The sequence below is a fragment of the Gavia stellata genome, chromosome 3 (assembly GCF_030936135.1).
Source record: "Gavia stellata isolate bGavSte3 chromosome 3, bGavSte3.hap2, whole genome shotgun sequence".
In the NCBI taxonomy this organism is placed as follows: Eukaryota; Metazoa; Chordata; class Aves; order Gaviiformes; family Gaviidae; genus Gavia; species Gavia stellata.
This window is the reverse complement of record NC_082596.1, coordinates 40,380,498-40,400,843: the sequence shown is the minus strand read 5'-3', so window position 1 is coordinate 40,400,843 and position 20,346 is coordinate 40,380,498. Positions and strand designations below refer to the sequence as shown.

General features: G+C 37.5%; 1 protein-coding gene across 1 annotated transcript in view; it reads left to right on the top strand.

Moving 5' to 3' along the window:
- The window catches only part of NKAIN3 (sodium/potassium transporting ATPase interacting 3), a 358,032-nt gene that overhangs the window by 200,642 nt on the left and 137,044 nt on the right, over positions 1 to 20,346 (top strand). Inside the window, exon 3 of the mRNA XM_059815480.1 lies at positions 189 to 269. Within this exon, the coding sequence (XP_059671463.1) occupies positions 189 to 269 (81 nt within the window). The remainder of the gene's footprint in view (positions 1 to 188; positions 270 to 20,346) is intronic.

Genomic DNA, 20,346 nt, shown 5'->3' with positions numbered 1-20,346 from the left:
TCCTGTGCTTCTTAGGGGACTTCTGCAGGGAGAACTCCATTGCTGAACTGTCTGCGCTTGTCTGTTCTCAGAACAACAATGCTTATTGATATGAGGTTTTTTATTACTGATCTGCTCAGTATAAAGTGCTCTTTCATCTTCACTTTTTATTTTTCTGTCTTTTTGCTTTCATTTGGCTTTGTGTTTAGTACACGGTGTGGACTGCCCTGTGGGTCACCTGGAATGTTTTCATTATCTGCTTCTATTTGGAAGTAGGCGGACTTTCTAAGGTAGGTCACTTATCCTTCTTCAGGTTTCTGGGAGGGTGTCTTAAAAGCAGGACTCTCAGATTTTAGAAGGCTGGAACCATAGAGGAAAAATGTCATTGTTTGAACATATAATTTGATCTGTGGAGTTCCCCTCCGATGAGAACTCCAATGTTTGAACTTGTCTCTGATAGTAAATAGTCATGGGTTTGAAGTACATAAATGCAATGAATCTGAATCACAGTTGCCTTCTGAAGGTACTTTTTTTTCTGGGGGGAAAAAAAATCTTTTTCAGTGGAAAATTTGAAATTCTTCTGATTGTTGAAGAACAGACAATGTCATTTTGGTTGAATTTTCAAATGTGTATGAAAAATGTATCTGGATTTCTGAGACTACTTTGAAAGCAGCTAAAGAAAATTACTAAGAATGTTAATGTAATAACTTGTTGAGCAGATTCGTCTCACAGTGAGAATGTTAATTCTTTATAAAAAATAATAATTGGTAAAGGATGACTTTTTTCACATCTGAATAAAACTCTCCTTTACATGACAGTCAGTGCTCTAGGTCACTGGTTCCTTATTCAAACCTCTGATCAGAGCAGAAGTGTTTGCTGGTACTGTTGAGATACATGTTGCATTCGTACAAGGTAGCACTTATGTTAACATAGGTTGTATTTATCATTGTATCTACAGTGAGTTCCATACAACACCTGCAGGTTTTTATCCTCCTGTTAGACATAGATGATATTGATCTTTGTTTACAACTTTCATACCTAAATGATTCCAGGCATAGTATGCGTATAGTGCAAGCAGATTCTGATATTATTAATAGAATAAATGTCCCCGTTATTAGTTGTAGATTTAGTGATAAGAACTACATCACTGCTAATACATGCAATGCTTTTAGAGAATTGTGAGCTTCACTCAGTTCAGATGGGAACATTTGTGAGCTACATACTTTTTTGGATTCAGCATTAAAATTCCTAGCTTTTGGCTCACAACAAACAGAAAACTGGTGAAACAGATTTAGTAAGAAATAAAATTTAATTTACTCAGTAAAAAAATCCATAAAAACTAAAGCTTTTAGTGATAGATTCCTTTGGTGATAAAATTTTGTAATGAAAAGCTACAACAGTTTATTTTTTCTCCAAAAATTATGTAGTTCAACAGAAGTCATAGGCTTGATAAGGAAATTAGTGCACTTCATAGGTGATCAAAATAAATGATCGTATTGGTATGTTCTGACTTAAAAACCTATTAGATGAACAGAAGAGCAACAGGTGGAAGTGATGAATGCCCAAAGTAATTGTTCATTTTCATAATATGCAGAGTTTGTAGTTTTCCAATCAGTTGGGTGATGACTGTTTTTATAGTGACTATTATATTTTTATAGATAACTAGTGTTTTTATCTAAGTGCCTAGGAAGTGAAACTTTTAGTCTGACCCCTGATTTTGTGAAAATTTGAGTTGTCTTTCCATTGATTGCAAAGGATTCTGATCATATCCTTAGTGTAAGGAGATTATAAACAAACAGGCATGAATTGAAATCTTGTGTCTTCCAGTTTCACCTCTGTGTTTCACTTTTAGATCTTCTTACTTAACATACATGACAAATCACAATGCAGAGAAATAGTAGCACAAATATTACTCAGTAGTTGACAAAAATCCCTTTTATTAGTACGTACTTCGGTTGATCTCAGAATTTTGGTGGAATTTTTATCTTGTGGTTTATAATTACAACATCTGAAAAGTAGTTTCTCAACAAGGCGATAGACACAAAATTCTTTCCATGGAAGTTAACTGCTCTTGTATAGATTACATCAAAGGCAACAGTATCAGGACTAAGCTAGTAATGATAAAATCAAGAATTTTGTTCAGTATACCATGGAATTTGGGGTCCATTTAAGGCTGTTTCTGAAAACTATGCTAGAGATGATGAAGTCATCAAGAGACTGAGATCTTTTTGCACCATATGCATAAAATCCTGGGTATTTACAAACTGATGGGTATTTGGCACTGACTTAACTGGGACGCACATTTTACCCAACATGCTAGCTTAAAAATTTCTTCATTGCTTTCCATGAATATGTTCCTGTGTTGTGAGGTGTGATGGAAGGGTGCTGTTATCAAGGTATGTTAGTGTGGTTAGGAAATCAAACACTATCAGAAGCTTTTCAAGGATGGCTATTTTCTCAGCATTGAAATCTTGGCAGGGAATATTCACCTTTTTTCTTGCTATTGATCTATTTTTCCATTTAAAAAAAGGTTTTGTTTCTGAGATGAATGCAGATTGATTATAACTTTTAATTTCTGTTGACATACTATCAGGGAAAATTATGATGCTTTCTGGCAGCTGACTGATTTCTGTTGGTTTGCTTGTTTTTAAGCACTATCATGTTTATATTTGCTCTGACCAGAATCAGAATTAGCTGTTGCTTGGAGTCCTCTGAATTTAATAGGTCTTCGATTATTAATACTATCAGAAAATATAACTTGGTGCAATATTAAATGGTAATTTTAATTCAATGTCTTCACATGGAGTATGCATACAATATGGACAGACTTTTCAAATGTCCTAATAGAAATCCCCCACCACTGAAATTTTGCTCAGATCTTATTCTTGCTGTGGAAAGGAAGATCTCCTTTGAATATTCTCTGTTTGAATTCTGCCAAGAAGTTCCACTATGGTTAATGGAAAATTTGAATAAGAATAAGAAAGATGTGGGTTCTTTGCTGTGAGAGTTTGAAGGAAACATTTTTCCTTCAATTATAATGCATAATGTTCAGATTTTCCTGGTAAACTGATTTATTTTTTTTTTAAAGGAACAGCTTGATATTTAGTTTAAAGTTTATGGATCTAGTACACCAAGATCTTTAAGCTTTTCCTGATAAGGACTGACAAAAACTTCCGCCACCTACCCTGCCAGTGTCAAACGTGATGTATGTTACTTGATCCTGTCCATTATTTCAGAAAAGTATGATGTTTCTTCAGAAGAGTGACATGGAAAGCCTGTATAGCTTTAGCTGAAAACACATTTCATGTTTTAAAATCATTTGCCAAAAAAAAAAAAAGGCAATTTCATACATACCCAAATTCCCAACAAAGTTTAATAGTCTGGAGGGCCACGCTGGTAAACCTGAGGGGAGGATGCTGATGGGGAGGGATAAGCTGGGAACTGGAAGACTCTATGTATGGCTATAGGCTGGTTGTCAAGGAATTCACTTGGGTTTTGGTCCCTGCTCCAATTAATATCATATTATTTTATATAAAGAATGAAAGCTTCACAGAAGAGCTTTCTCTGAAAGCACCCCCCAATAAATACAGTATGATAATTAGGGCAATCTCCTGGGAAAAAGATGATATGGATTCAAGTTGTCTCAAGTGTGAAAAGGAAATAAACCTGGCTCACCCACAGCCAGGTGTTGTAAGTAGAAAGCTACTGAGTAAAGGTTTCCTTTCGAACTACCTTATAAACAATGTATAAGTGAAGCTCCTTTTTTGCTTATGTTACAGATACGCGAATAAAATTTTAATGCCTTTTCAGGGCTAAAGAAACTGCATTGATCAGAAATAAAATAAATATACCCATATGACTTTTCTGGTTTGTATTAACTTAGGTTTTTGGGGTTTTTTTTTCCATTTCTGATTTTAGCAGTGGAAAAACTGCCAGTATGAAAAATGAAATTTGCCTGTATATTTGTTTACTACTTTTATGAAATTAAAAGCATAATTTTTAGTGTTAACCACTCTGTATGAGAGAAACAAAGCTGCTATTATAACATGACCTTATAATCCTCTGCTGCAGGATTAGAGATTGCTACATCCATACATGAGCTCATTAGTTGTTTGGATCTTATTCTATGTCTTGAAATGAAAATGTGTTCTAATTGCCGCATTCGAGAGTATAGACAATTTAAAACATACAGACATAATCACAAATCTCAAGGCAAGAAGAGGCAAAAAAAATTTCACTAAAGCACATTTGAAAATAAAGTTTGATTGTATCTTACCTGATACAACACCAGAAGCTGTTATTTTGAAGTTTTGTATGTTCTTCTTAAATATGGACAAGAGAACTTCCAATTTGTGTTAGCCAGCCCTCCATCCCCAGCAATACATTCTTTTATGTACTTACTATTTTACAAAGGAGACCTCATTTATTTAGAGTGCACTGTTAATATTTCTATAATTTGTATCCCTCCAGTATTCCAGATCTAGTATTAAAATAGCTGTGTTTACTTGTATTTATCATCCACTCTGTCAGCTGATACTTTTTGATAGACCATTTGTCTGCTACTTGTTTTATTGTGGGTTACAGTGACAGTTCAAAGCATGACCAGCAGGTCGAGGGAGGTGATTCTCCCCCTCTACTCCACTTTTGTGAGACCCCACCTGGAGTGCTGCGTTCAGCTCTGGGGCCCCCAACATAAGAAGGACATGGACCTGTTGGAGCGAGTCCAGAGGAGGGCCACGAAGATGATCAGGGGGATGGAGCACCTCTCCTATGAAGAAAGGCTGGGAGAGTTGGTGTTGTTCAGCCTGGAGAAGAGAAGGCTCCAGGGAGACCTTCTAGCAGCCTTCCAGTGCTTAAAGGGGGCCTACAGGAAAGATGGGGAGGGACTCTTTATCAGGGCCTGTTGCGATAGGATGAGGGGTAACAGTTTTAAACTGAAAGAAGGTAGATTTAGATTAGATATAAGGAAGAAATTCTTTACTGTGAGGGTGGTGAGGCACTGGAACAGGTTGCCCAGAGAAGTTGTGGATGCCCCATCCCTGGCAGTGTTCAAGGTCAGGTTGGATGGGGCTTCGGGCAACATGGTCTAGTGGAAGGTGTCCCTGCCCATGGCAGGGAGGTTGGACCTAGATGATCTTTAAGGTCCCTTCCAACCCATTCTATGGTTCTATGGTGATTTTATGATTCTATGATGACACTAGCTTCATTAACCTTTCCTCAGAAGCCAAAGGAAATTTTGCATATGTTAATTAATAAAACAATCTTTGTCACATTTTTTTCTAGTATTCTTTACTTTTATCAATGGAAGTTCAAAGTCTCTAGGGTTCCCAGCCAAATTTATTAAACTGGAGACAGAACTATAGACTAAACTTTTATATGGATCTGTAGTCAGAGGATAGAATTAAAATTCTGTTAAAATTAATGATTTATCCCATCCAAGGACAGAATGGGCTAATAAATTACTTAGTAAAACGCTATGGGAATGGTAACTTAATACTCTTTCCTAAATAAAATATCGTACACCAGAATGGGGGCTAATCACGTGGACTTTATCCTGGCTACTTCTGGAATCCAATTTATTCCATCTGGTACATGTCAGTCAATCCTTAATTGTTGTACGTAAGTTAAGCCCAAAACCAATGCTATTTTGTAATTAATAGAGATGCTTGTGTCTTTTTTTTTTTTTTTGGATGTGAAATGAGAGCATAAGCATTGCTTGAATTTAAGCTAACAATATGAAAGAAAAAGTGATTCTCATTCTACCTTGTGCTGATGTAAGTGAGAAAATGGAGACAATTATTTTGGCATGATTAGCATTATAATTAACTCTGTGGTGTAGCTCACTGCAAAAAGCTTGTGGGCAAAGTTAGCAGCATCCATAGGAGAGCAAGAAAAAGTGATAAACTTAAAAAACTAAAACTGATGAAAAATCAAGGCGGCGGGAGAAGGATTGCCTTAGTCTAAGCAGAAGGCTGAAGGTAGGGCAAAGTACATTTACTCACATGTAAGTGATTTTTATGTGGAGGAAAGTGATCAGATTTTTTCATATCCACTGGGAAAAAGGGCAAGAAATAATTTGCTAAGCATGTGGCAAACAAGATGTGGTTGGAGGTCAGAAGAAGCTTTTTAATAATAAGAGCACTGAATAGGATCTAAAGCTGTTATAAAGCTTCATCGCTGGGTATTTTGAAGAATGAAGTAAAGGAATATTGATGTGGGGTGCTTTAGGTAACTCTTCTGCCCTGCCACTTTTAATCTGTAGAAATAAACCTCTGTCAAGATAAAAACCCAAGTTAATGTCCATGGATGGTTTAGGGTAGGAGTGTTAAAAAATGAAAAAGCGAGCACAAGTTGGAAGACTCAAAACCTCATCTTTAATCAACTCAGAGTCTTATTAACTTCGGCAGGAGCAGCATTCCAGCTGGGGAACTTGAAGTGTCTCTGGCTTTTCTTCCCAGCGAGTGTGTAGGGACACAGAAAATCGGGGACCCTGGTGGAGGCTCCAAGGTGGCTGACAACAATTCGTGAGCATGTGCGGGTGGGGTTTTGGAGTTCAGCTGTGTGACACCAAGTGGGAGGTGATGCTGTCATTGCTGCTCACTGCTGATAGAGATTAGGCATCTGTTACAGATAAGACTCATGTGCTTTCTGTTCTGTTGATGGATTTTTAATTGAATACAAATCGTTGCCTTTCACAGCAACACATCCTTCACTGAGGACAATGTGAGAGTGATAACAGTATATTTCTTCACTGCTGGACATGGTGCATGAATTCATGTCCGACTCAGCTGACAATTTCTTCCCACACACCTCTGATTCATATCGGGTGCTTTTGGTCAGCATCTCTCTTGGGCCTTGGGAGACTACATGCCCCTGACCTTCTTATTCTCCTTGCTACTATATGTCCATTTGCTTCAGCTGATGCTATCAGCTGCTATTAGCTGTGATATGCACAATAACAGATTGTGCTAAAGTAGTGGATGTAGCTGTAAGCATTCTGCAATTTCTAGACATTACAAATGACTAATTTTATAGCAGTAGTTAAATAAAATCTCTTCGTAGTGTATGAGGTAATAAAGTTCAACTTGCAAAAATTAAACCTAATGAAAAGATTGGTTTTGTTTCTTTGATGTTTGGACCCTCTAGCCTCCTCCTCCTTCCCTAATTTTATTATTCCAAAAGGGTTTAAAGAATTTTGTTTTAAAAGTAATGTTCTAGAATCTTCTCTCACATGGAATAAGGAGAAATGCTAATTAAACACCATTTAAGTAAATAGAATTAAACTAATATAGAGGCAAAGAAAAACAGACCCAATATAAGTTTTAATGCTTGCATCATATAATCCATTTGATTCCCTTGGCCTTCACTCTTTCTCTGAACCAGCTCTCAGAATTAATAGGGTTTTTTAAAAAAAAAGTTTTTAGAACCGTTTGCCTCCTTTTTGTTATTCTTGTGCCCTTTCCTACAATAGAGGTTCCATTGAAATGTGTTTGCTAAAATATGAACTTCTAATATGACCTTCCTTATGCAACTTGCTCCGCCCATCCTGCTGCTCTCTCACCATAAAGAGAAATAATCTCCAGGTTCAATTGCATTTAATACTTTTCCATAACGTTCTGTTCAAACAGCAACATTTCGAATTTTTAATTACTTTGGCAATAAACCTGGAATCCAATTTACTGTGAAGTTATGCAGTGTAATATTGAACAGAAACAACATTTCAGCACTTCAAAATAATAGCTCTGGCCTTGGCTGGTGTTAGGTACCATTAATCATAGATTCAGTGTGTTGGTGGTGTGCCTTTCAATGGTATTTGCAAACAGTATTCTTTGATGTTGTGTTAGGCTGACATCAGTATGTGCAGGAGTAGAAACTGCGTGTGGTAGTTTCTGTTTAGAATACAATGGCTGTTTCCATGAAATGTTAGAAAACAATTAGCCACAAACTGTGACTTCATAATGGTGAAGCTATGGAAAAATGAATTATCTGTTTATTTTCAATTTACATTTCTGAGCCAGAAAAGGGGATAACTACACATTCGTGCTTGCCATTTGAAAATAAAACTTAAGGAATGCTACCTGCAGAGTGCTTAAGAAGATGACTTGATACATAAAAAAAGCAAATTAAACAGCAGAAAAGTATTCATCTGTTAGTGCTCTAATATTAAAATCAGTGCGCCTTCCTCCAGTTCAAAATTTTCCACAATGAACTGGCCTCAAAGACTTCTATTTTGGCTGAAGAGACTTTGTTGTTGTTTTTGATGTTCCAGATTTCATGTAACTGAAGTAATTTGTAATTAGTCTGTTTCACTCTACTGTGTAAAGCTGTAGCATCATGTAAGTTTTAATGAAATATATGCTTACTCTTGGAAGGAGAATTAACATGCAGCTAGCTTGGTGGCACAATTTGAGCATAAGGTCATTCTGAAAAAAAATTATGTGGAACAAATAGGACACAGATAAATGCCACCAAAACTGTCATTCTGATGTTAATTAGTTTGTTTAGGTGATACGATCACATTGCTGAACAACTTAATCAGGACTACATTCCAGATGGTGCAAAAATTGTATTTCATGTCCTTTCAGGTGACATTTACAGTGGTTCATAATATTATATACAAACAGCACCATTAAAATACGTTTTTCAAACAGAATTGATGTCCTTTTATAACTCCTTGATGCTAAATTCTAAGGTCAACATTTGGAGTGTAGGCCACCATCATCTTCATTGGTTTAAATAACTGAGATGATATCTCTGTGGCTTTTTTTTTTTTTAATAATCCATTGAATATCCATGGTTGATTGGCTTTGGGAATGATGGGTGTGATATATATGGTTAGCTAACTGCTGCACAGGCAAATTTATTAATACAAACACACCCATATTGAGTTCATTAGCTTAATCTTTCAGATATTTCTAGGATCTTGAATTAAAACAAAAAATTTAAATACTTTTTTTAAAAAGAAATATTCAGAACCTAAAAAAAATAAATGAATGCTAAAATGTATACAGCCTCACAGGGAAGAGGTAAGCAGCTTAAGTAGCTTGCAAAAACTTTCCAAAGATGCCTTTGGATATGAAAAATAAAAAAGGATGCAGTCGCAGTCTGAAGTGGGTCCTGTGATGCAGGAGTGCATGCTGCAATGGATAGTGATGAGGAGAGGGTAAATCCCTGAGTACCTATAGTATAAGTGTGCCTGAAGCCCGTAACAAAATTTGAGAAAGGATTGGGTATTTACATGTAGAACAAGAACATAGAGAATAACATATAACATCAGGAAGGACCATCCAGTCATCTGCTCTAACCTCACGTGTCCAGAAGATCATTGAATTTTATTTTTTTCATTTTCCCTGTGTTCAGTTTAATTTTAGTCTCTTAATCTAAAGCGTATTTTTCAGAATCACAAAGAATCCATCACATTATGTGATAGTTCAGTTGTGATTAATCAGCTTCTTAAATACGTACGTTTGTTATTTGTGTATGTTTTTTCCTGCTCTGATATGTTCAATGGATACTTCTTGTGAAAGGATCTAAACACTGCAGTGAAATCATATTCCAGTCTATAATTACTCATCAGATCAGGGGTTTGGATTTTGGTATCTTAAATGTCTGGCACGTGTTGTGACTTTTGTACTATTAGAAGAGTCTGTTTGCCACTTAGTTTTTCAGTGTTCCCTCCTGCAGTTCACCCATAAGGAGGCTGGTGAATAGGTGTTGCTGTGTACCTGCCACAGAAGAGGGTTAGTGCACAAAGGTGGAGAAGTTGAATTGATTAGCTTGTTCATGGAGTGAGGAAGGGAGACTTCTCCGTGTCATGGTTTGGTTGTAAGCAAGTATGGCAAATCCATCTGTAGATAAGGGTAAAACTAGGTTCAGTTGCTCAGGGTATTATTTTGTCTATTTATTGACAATTTGATCTATTTTGTGTTGATTGTTATGATTTACTGTAGAAAAAGGGAAGACTGTTTTGATTTTCTTTCTTTCTAAATGTGATGTCCTTCTGGCAAAAACGCAATGAAAGATATTTTGTTTCTTTCTTTAATCATATTCTTGTTTATACATTGGTTCAACCATATCTGCTGTCTGTCCAGCAGCTTCTAACTACTGACATGACTGACTGCTGCATACAGATTTTGACCCTTACGTGAGGCAGTACACTTATTTTAGTGCTAGCATGGACTCTATTTATTGCCTGCTAAGGACAAATTTATATTTTTTGCTAATACTTTCTATATGCTGCTTTCCTGTTGTTGTCTATCCTTTGGAATTTTGGTTCCTACACTGGCCAAGTAAAGACTTCTTCCTATTTATGGGAAAGCCTGCCATTTCACCTGTCTTCTAAGTAAATATTTGCATTCAATTGATGTCTGGTTTTAAAACAGCTTTGCTGTTTTGAAGGGAGTTTTGCACTGATTCATAAGTTTTTGTGGGGTTTTTTGGTTGTTTTTTTTTTTTTTTTCTCCATTTGAAGACAATGTTTGCTTGGAAGAAAATATACTTTTATATAAGTTTTTTATAATAAATTATACGCAAGACAGTCCTAGACCTTGATGAAAGTATAGAGGATTTATTGTTGGTGATAGAATCTGAAAAAGTTCTTCCCAGAAATTATGATACTGAATTGCTTTAGAGTTTTAAGTATGCCAGATGCTTCTTATGGGACTTGATAATAGTGTGACTTCAGGCTATTATGTAGATAGACGTGTTAACATGGGCCTATCTTTGACCTGGAAAAGAAATACAAGAAGCAGGTGATTGCTCATCATCTCTAGATGTCATCCAGACACTTGCATCCTTTGGGACTTGCAACTCTGCCTAATTTAGGAGAAAGTCAAGGGAGGATTCAAGTCTGCTTTACTTCTCATAGATCTGCATTTGACAATCAAGGTGATTTTGCTAACCACGTAGAGTCTGTGTATCCAGTCAGAGATTTCCTGGTTCTTTAGGATTTTCTAGTATATTGGCATTAGATGTGTATAGCCTTAAACTTTCTGAATTAACATCTTCCTTAAATGACTTTGCTCCAGGGGTCTGGTGTAGGCATTTTGTCTGGTGGGTCTACCTGAACCTGACTTTCACCATTTTTTTCAAAAGAGCATCTAGAAGAAAATTTGCCATTCAGCTCCTATGAAGTGGGTCTTTCTTGGTGAATAATAAGCGGGACTATAGGGCAGTGTCCCTGCCTTACTCCCACTATTCATTTCTTTTGAAGGATTCAGAAAATAAAAAACCTCTAGTTAGTTCAATAGCATACCTTGGGTAAGCCTTAAATATATTTCCAACATGTCTGTTTTGACAATCTTATTTGGTAGAATGCTTAAGGTTTATATTGTGTTAATCTGTCTTAATTAGAAGGCAGCTTTTGATTCAGTAGGTCATAGGAAGTAGTCTCTTAATCTTTGTGGTTCGAATCTTGGAGCAAGTTTATCATCTCCTAAATTTTGTTTTCGTGTAATAATTTATTTAACCTCTATAAGGGGAATGGGTTTTGAGAACTCCTTTTCAATGCACAAGTGAATTGGAGAGATTGTTCCTTGTCTAGATTATTATACTCTCTTTCTTTTCCTTTTTCAGCTGTCCTTCAGGGAAATTCCTCGCTCATGTTGATGATGTGACTGAGTTTATTATTCATGAGTATATCAGCACTCCTTTGAGTAGACTTATTCCGTTCGGATTAATGGGGAAAGAGTGAGAGAATCCTATTGGGAATTTGGCTGCCCTCCTGCCCTTTGCTTTGCTAGGAAGTTTATTGTCAGAGTGGCTTTACTATGCCAGGAATAATGCTGGGTCTTTTTGACCTATTCAGTCAAATGAGGAAGGCAGAAATGTTGGAAGAGAAGTCACAGTGATGGCTTGCCTGAGACTGTCTTCCAAGGGCAAATGCTATTTATAGATAATTTGATTGTCTCCGTTATAGCAGCATTTCATTCTGTATACTTAGATTCCCGCTCTGCTTATATCTTTAGAGAGCATGTAGAAGTTCTTTAAGACATTGTTTCGGAAGAGCCTTTCCATTGCAGGGGGAGAATATACCAGTCTGCTGAGAACTGCTGCTCTGTGTTACTGCTATGGATCTTACTTCTGCGTGCTTGGAAGCATCTTCTTTCTTCTTTTTTTTTTTTTTTCCCCTCCTTTGGTAGATTGAGAGATTTAGGATTGATTTGGGAGTTTTGACTGGTTTATCTCAAAGGTGTTTGAAGACTTGGACATTATTTTATGCTGAGACAGTTTGAACTCTCTGAGCTGCCTTCTGAACCCTCTGTCTAGTTCTGCTGTGAGGGGTATAGGTGTTATTCCTAAAATCCACATTACTTCTTTGCAGCAGATATAACACAGTTGATTCATTTTACCTTTATTTTCTGTGAATTATGGATGATATTTTTATTTTTCAGCTTTATTTTCATTCAGTTCAGTAGTTTTCCTCACTTTAATCAGAAGTGACCAAACTACTGTCCAACTTTCTCATGGCCAGTATTGCCAGGGCGGATAATTTTCCTTTTGAGCCATCTCATCTTGACTAAATTAATGTTTCTTTCCCTTTACCTGTTACTGAGGCATTGACAAGTGCTTCCTACTTTTTCCACTTCAAAGGTGGGCTGTTGGATAAAAGACTACATTCAGTGAGGATAAAACTATGTACATGTCCAGCTGTGAAGAAACTGATTTCCGCTAGATCTTCATCTCAAATGTACTTGTACATTGTTTAACGTCAGAGTTGCTCATGCTGTTTTGGGACTATTTTCATATACCTCACATCTGCCCTGAGTTGCAACTCTGGTTTGCTTCAGGGTATTTTCCATCCTTATGTCTTGTTTTTCACATAAGCTAGTTATTTCTATTGTTAAATGTTGTAGGCATGTAGACATTGTGTATACCCTGTAAACATTAGCACAGTCAGTGTAAATAGTTATTTTGTAAAAGCCAGTGATAGAAATTTATCAATAATCACCTTTTAATTTGTACTTCTTGATATTTTTATCTCGTTTAGGTTTAGTTTGTATGTATTTTACTGTTATGAACCAATTGACTACCTGATGATTAGTTAAAAATGTACTTTATATTCTGGTTTTAAAACTGCAATTTCCTATAAAAAATTTCAATCATCTTGTGGTATCATCTTCTTTGAAAACTTCTTGCTTCACTCTGATACAATATGCTAATATTTGTGAAAATGTCTACATCTTAAAATGTGCTTAGGACACAAATTTACCTATTTTTTATACTAAAATAACCAAATTGTCTTAAAAGGTTTTAAAAGGTTGTTAAAATGTTCCTAGATGCTAGCAAAGCCATCAATATCCTAGGATTTCTTCATTCCTAAATGTCTAAGTAAGATCACTTTTTACATCTGTAACTAGGCAGCTCGCTTAAACATTCCAGGATCACATTAACTTTTATCCAAACATTTTACTCTCTAGGATGCAGTTTCCAATTCTGTTGTATGACTTGTATTTCCTGTTTCCAGACTGTATCACTTTGCTTGTGCCTGTAATTTAACAGATTCTGTTTCGCTGATCCCAGCTTACCAAGTAGTCCAGATGGCCCTGTACAGCTGCCTGCCTTTTCATTATTTACCCTCCTCCCTCTCTTTGTGTCATCTGCAAATACATTCACTACAAGCAGTGATTTTGTATTTACTTATAGATCACTGATGAAAACGTTGAAAAACATCAGACCTTCTATCAAACCCAAGGGAGTCCTGCTAGAAACACTCCTATTCAGCTATGATTTTCCATTGATAACTATGTTAATTAGCTAGGTTTTAATCTATTTACTTTTCAGTCCATTAAAAACGTAGTGCCATTCTAATTTTTTCAATGTTTTGTGAATGCCTTATAGAGGTCTAAGTATATTATCTTCTTGCAGCTGCTTCTATCAACTCAACTTTTAATCTCTTGAAGTAATGAAATAGAGTTTGTTTAAAAGGTCCCAATGTCTTATGAAATCTTACTGAATGGCATCAATTATACTGCTCTTGCTGATTCTCAAGCATCTGTTTTTAAGTCATCCTTCCCTTGATTACTTTGGGACTGATGCTAGACTAACTGTCCTTGACCCATTGCATGTGCATGTTATCAACTTTACATAAGCTTTAAAAATCCTCAGTCTCGTGAAGTTCCCAAGATTTATTAATCATTACATTCATGGATCTCAACATCCAATGCTTTGGTGTAGTTGCAAGTTGTCCAGGCCTAAAGACTGAATATGATTTATGAATGGGTAGACCATATACTAATGGTTTAGAAAGTGCTTCTTTTTCCTTTTCTCATGCTGTTCTTTGCTAAATAAAGAACAGAAACATTTATTAAAGATGTCTGCCTTTTCTGCCTCTTTAAAAAATTCACAGTCTTCATCTATTATTAGGTCTAGATCATCTGTATAATTTCTTTTGTTCCTAATAAGCTTAATGAACAATTTCTTACTGCCTTTAACCTTGCTAGTGTGGATTCATCTGACATATTTTTCTTCCCCATTAAATATTCTCCACTATATATCCTCTAATCTATATGGATTGAAATCTTTTCCCCATTTTTATTCTGGTTTCTTGAGGAACAGGCTGACGCAATTGGTGGATGCATGTGTGTGTTTGCTCGGCACTGAAAACATTTGTATCCATTCACTGCAGAAACTTTCACAAAGGATGACTCTTTCATAATTAAATTCTTGTATATGTGTGCCATTACAAATGAAAAAAGGTAGCCAGAAGAGGAGACAGAAGAAACTGTCCAGTGCCTCCACAGAGAGGAAAGTTCCTGCAACCTCTCATTAGAAACTTTATAATTGCTGTCTTTAGTTTAACCTAAACCAGAAGAAAGACCACAATGGAGGAGAAGGGAAAGAGACCCTTTTGTATTTCTTCCCAGTTTCTCTCCTTCACCAAAAGCACCCTGCCTCTGGACCTGGAATACTCCTTAACTTATTAACCCCTGAAACTCCATGTGCCACTCACCTAAAGCGTCCTGTCATGGTTTAACCCCAGCTGGCAACTAAGCACCACACAGCCGCTTGCTCACTCCCCCCAGGTGGGATGGGGAAGAGAATTGGAAGAGTAAAAGTGAGAAAATTCATAGGTTGCGATAAAGACAGTTTAATAGGTAAAGCAAAAGCCGCGCAGGCAAGCAAAGAAAAACAAGGAATTCATGCACCGCTTCCCATCGGCAGGCAGGTGTTCAGCCATCTCCAGGAAAGCAGGGCTCCATCACACGTAACAGTTACTTGGGAAGACAAACGCCATCACTCTGAATGTCCCCCCCTTCCTTCTTCTTCCCCCCGCTTTATATGCTGAGCATGATGACGTCATATGGTATGGAATACCCCTTTGGTCAGTTGGGGTCAGCTGTCCCGGCTGTGTCCCCTCCCAACTTCTTGTGCACCCCCAGCCTACTTGCTGGTGGGGTGGTGTGAGAAGCAAAAAAGGCCTTGACTCTGTGCAAGCACTGCTCAGCAGTAACTAAAACATCCCTGTGTATCAACACTGTTTTCAGCACAAATCCAAAACACAGCCCCATACTAGCTACTATCAAAAAAATTAACTCTGTCCCAGCCAAACCCAGCACACCTCCACAGCCCTTCTCCCCTACTTGCTCAGTAACTCCTTCAGGATAGTATGGTAAAAACGTATTTTCCCTCACCTCTACATCTGCTTCAGAAAGGCAATGAGAGCAGCACACACGCCCAAAGGGCTGCTATAACCTAAAGCACAGGGGTAGGGTGTGCAAATTACAGTGACTATTTTCCTACAACATTGTGTATTCACACTACCTAGATTTCTGTATGTTTTTTTCCTGCAGCTTCAGTACAGCAAGACACATGATTAACTTAAAATGCGTGATTAGTCTCATTAAACTCAATAAAATTAGTCACATGCTTACTACGTGTTTAAGGTTTTTGCAGAATCAGCATTAAAATAAGAGGCAATCCATAGACCTCTCCACTTTTCATATATTAAAGTTTGGGAAAGGGATGAGGCTTTAATATAAAAGCTGAAAAAACCCCTAAGTATTCATCAGGTACAAAAAACTTGTCATGCAATAAAGTTGAAATGCAAAGGTTTGATACATTTGGCATATAATGTATTAAACAAATGCTGCTGTATGGGGTCTAGCTATATTATTCTATATTTTTATATTATGCATATTACAATATTGCCTAAAAGTATCTCTTAACAGCATTTTCAAGTCATCTAGGTTGCATTTGCTTGTATTGATCTTGCATATATTACTATGGCACCTCTTCTCTTGTGCTTCTGCTTTGTAAAGTCTTCCAATACACAACATGAGGTGGGAGAAACTCAATGAACTGGAGTCAGAAAAAGTCAGGGAAGGATATGTAAATGTATGAAATTTGTGTTAATGTTTGGGGTTTTTTTAAACAATCATCTTCCTTAGCTTACTATTTCAGTGCATCTCTGAAATATTCAGTGTTTTAAAAACCTTAAAGATACAGTCCTTATAAAGAAGAATAAAAAACCCTGAGAATTAAAGCCATTCTTAGAACCCAAAAAGGATTCAAAGCCAAGGAAAGCATTCGGTTTGTGTGAAAAAGACTGCACAGTATGCTGCTTTTTATAATCTGTGACCCACCCATTACAGTTTGTCCTGCTACATCACATCACTGAGACTGTGAATAGTGTAACAATTAATCCTTCTGACATAGTTTGCCTTTTAATTTAGTACTTGCCTTTTTAGTCCCTTTATTAGCATGGAAATATGACTGTCTTCCTGTATTTAAGTGTTTTACCAACAGTAAAATAAGTTGGTGCATCAAATAAGTATGATTTAATATTTTGCAGGGTTGTGTTCTGCCTTTCTAACAGAATTATCACTCCCTTTTACTTGTAATTCCACTTGCCTTAATAGATTATTTTTTCAGTCCATTGAGTGGCTGTTTAATTCGGGTTGTAGTGTAGATGAAAAGAAACACAGGAGCTTTTACACAGACAGAAAGCATTACAACATAACTATACAGAGTACTGAACACAAAATATAGTATTTCAATACCTGCAGATTTTTCTGCTGCTCATATATGGGCTGTTGGTAAATACCATTTTTAGGAGAAAAAAAAAGATTTCATTTTGTGAAGTGTTGTTAATATTTCAAAGTTGTTGGCTTTCTGCTGAGATGGTATAAACTGACATAACTACAGGAAAAAGCACTGAAAACCTGATCATACAGATTAGATAAAAATTTGACCTTGTTGGCTCAGTTTTTTCTTTAAAGAAGAGGAAGACACTTGTGTGCAAAGTAACCTGAAAGGAGAGACGGGATTTTGTTTCCTTTTCCAAGGAGGAAGAAACCCCGGAGAGCAGTGATGTAAGCTAACTTGACACTGACAATGCATTTTTAGGGATGCAGTCACAGGTTTCACGTAGGCCTCTCATGGGATAGGATGGAGCCTTTGAAGACTGCCTCGCTGGCAATGCTCGGAAGGAAACTGTCTCTCTGTGAGTCTTGCTGCCTCTCCAGAGGGAGGAGAGGGCATCATCTGTGTTCTCAGGACTTCTCCTCTATGCCTTTCCGTAAATAGACCATACCTCTTCCCATTCATCAAGGAAGGATGCTACAGTCCTACCTCATCCATCTACCAGGGTAGAAGAAATTTTGCTGTCATGTCCTTTTTCCATAAAGCACTGTCCAGCAACTCATGCCATTGCTTTTCAGCCTGAGCGGTGTAGCTTTCCTCTATGTATTTCTTTTATCCCTTACTTTCCAGACAGCCATTGCTTAGATATTTGAGTCATGGAAGACAACCTTGGCTTCACTGTAGTTTTTAAAAGGACATGGGTGCTGTAGTCTTCTGGATCACCAGGATGCGATCTCTTCTGTTGCAGATCCCAGTAGCCCTCAGGTACCTGAAGTACTATACAGTCTAAAACATTGTTTGTATTTGTTGGGTGTTTGAAAAAAATTGGCCACTTACGCTTGATGAGTGACTGCTAAAATGTATTATAGATCTTTGTTACTGGGACAGACTTTCAGTCTTACATTTGAGAAGTAAAAGTCAAGTATGAGATATATATTTATCTAGTGAAAAAGCAGACTACAGGTTCCTGAAGTCAATGACTCTCAAAATTGCCCAAACATTGAATGATATGCATGAATAATTTAAGACTGTTTTGTTAAATGTGCAAAAGTTGTTATCCTTGCAGTGAGACTCATTGTAAATCTCCAGCAATTTACTGTGTTTCTGAAAACCACAGGCAGCAATTTACAGACAAGATTAGACCTGTTACTATACACATGTGACATTTTCTTGATTTAAACTGTCATTCTGAAAAGCTGTTAACTGACAGACAGAGTTTGGAATGAGGTTATAAAGTCTACTGAAGGACTCCTTACCACTGAGGCTGAGCTATATTTCTGCTCGGGTAGAAAAGAGCACGTAGACCTCCTACCGCAACTGAAGTATGTACGCATGCAAATTAGTGCTTTCAAGGGAAATTATACATGATCTTTTTAGGCATTCTTGTGCTGCAGTGGTGTATGGTGCTGTGCTGACATTTTACATCTCATAAACGCAGTAATATATTTCTGAAATACCTTCTTTCTTCTGAGGTTATGTCAGAAATTCTGACTGTAAGTGCTACAGATGGCTAGTGGTATAACAATATGCATCAGCTTCGTCATTTTGTCTGCTGTCTGTAAGTGATGTTTATCAAAGTGGTTTCTGAAGATGATCTTTTGAGTTCCAGAATATCACATTGGGCCAGAGGGGGGAATATTCATCGTGATTTACTCTTTTTTTTTTTTTTTTTTTTTTTTTTAATTATCAACTAAACTGGAAGTCTTCTTACTCACTCAATTCCCATTCTATTTCCATGGCATGTAGATATGCAGTACTTGACCTACGGAATACATTTCATCACTGTCTTTGCTATCTTCTCTTTGATGTCATGGGAGCAGTTTCAGTATAAGAGACACCTTCTTTGTCTTTCTCTAGTGACCTTCAGAAATGAGCATGCACTCAGACATGCACTAACTTAGATACCCTGATGTTCTCCAGAACTTATTTTTGACGTGAAATAACTCCTGCTCAGGTTCTCTGTCTTTAGAATCATAGAATCATTTATGGTCATTACGACTTTTAAGATCAAGTCCAACCATTAATGCACAGAATCACAGAATCACTAAGGTTGGAAAAGACCTGTAAGATCATCAAGTCCAAACATAAAAAAAAAAAAAAAAACCCACAAAAAAACCCACCACACACACCCACCAAAAAAAAAACCCAGAACCACCCACAAACCACAAACCACACCACAACCCACACCAAAACAACCCACCCACACCACACAACACCATGCCCATCAAGCCACATCCCACAATGCCACATCCACACGCTCCTTGAATACCTCCAGGGAGGGTGACTCCACCACCTCCCTGGGCAGCCTGTTCCAATGTTTCACCACTCTCTCAGTAAAGAACTTTTTCATAATATCTAGCCTGAACCTCCCCTGGCGCAACTTGAGGCCATTTCCTCTTGTCCTGTCGCTAGTCACTTGGGAGAAGAGAGCAACACCCACCTCTCTGCAACCTCCTTTCAGGTAGTTGTAGAGAGCGATGAGGTCTCCCCTCAGCCTCCTCTTCTCCAGACTGAACAGCCCCAGTTCCCTCAGCCGCTCCTCATAAGACTTGTGCTCCAGACCCCTCACCAGCTTCGTCGCCCTTCTCTGGACATGCTCCAGCACCTCAATGTCCTTCTTGTAGTGAGGGGCCCAAAACTGAACACAGTATTCGAGGTGCGGCTTCACCAGTGCCGAGTACAGGGGCACGATCACCTCCCTGCTCCTGCTGGCCACACCATTTCTGATACAGGCCAGGATGCCGTTGGCCTTCTTGGCCACCTGGGCACACTGCTGGCTCATATTTGGCTGGCTGTCAATCAACACTGCTAAGTCCACCACTAAACCATGTACCTAAGCGCCTCATCCACACGTCTTTTAAATGACTCAACCTCCTCATGGGCAGCCCGTTCCAATGCCTGACAACCCTTTCAGTGAAGAAATTTTTCCTAATATCCGATCTAAACCTCTCCTGGCGCAACTTGAGGCCATTTCCTCTTGTCCTATTGTTTTAAATAGTTGCAAAGTACTTTCTGGTAGTCACTCATTCAAAAGCTGGCCAGTTTTGCAGGCTATTGGTCTGGATAGGTCCTTGGTATAAAGAAGGCATTGCAGTTAGTTAATCATCCAGGTACTGCCAGAATAGAAAAAGTGAACTTTAATTTCTTTTGCTAAAAGCCTATCTTGTAAGGTATGATCTACAGGTATGATAAATCTTTCCCAAAATTTTGACTGAAAGTTTCAATCTGAAACTTCCTTATTTGTTATGAGGAAGTCAAATTTTTCTTATCAGGGATATGACATCC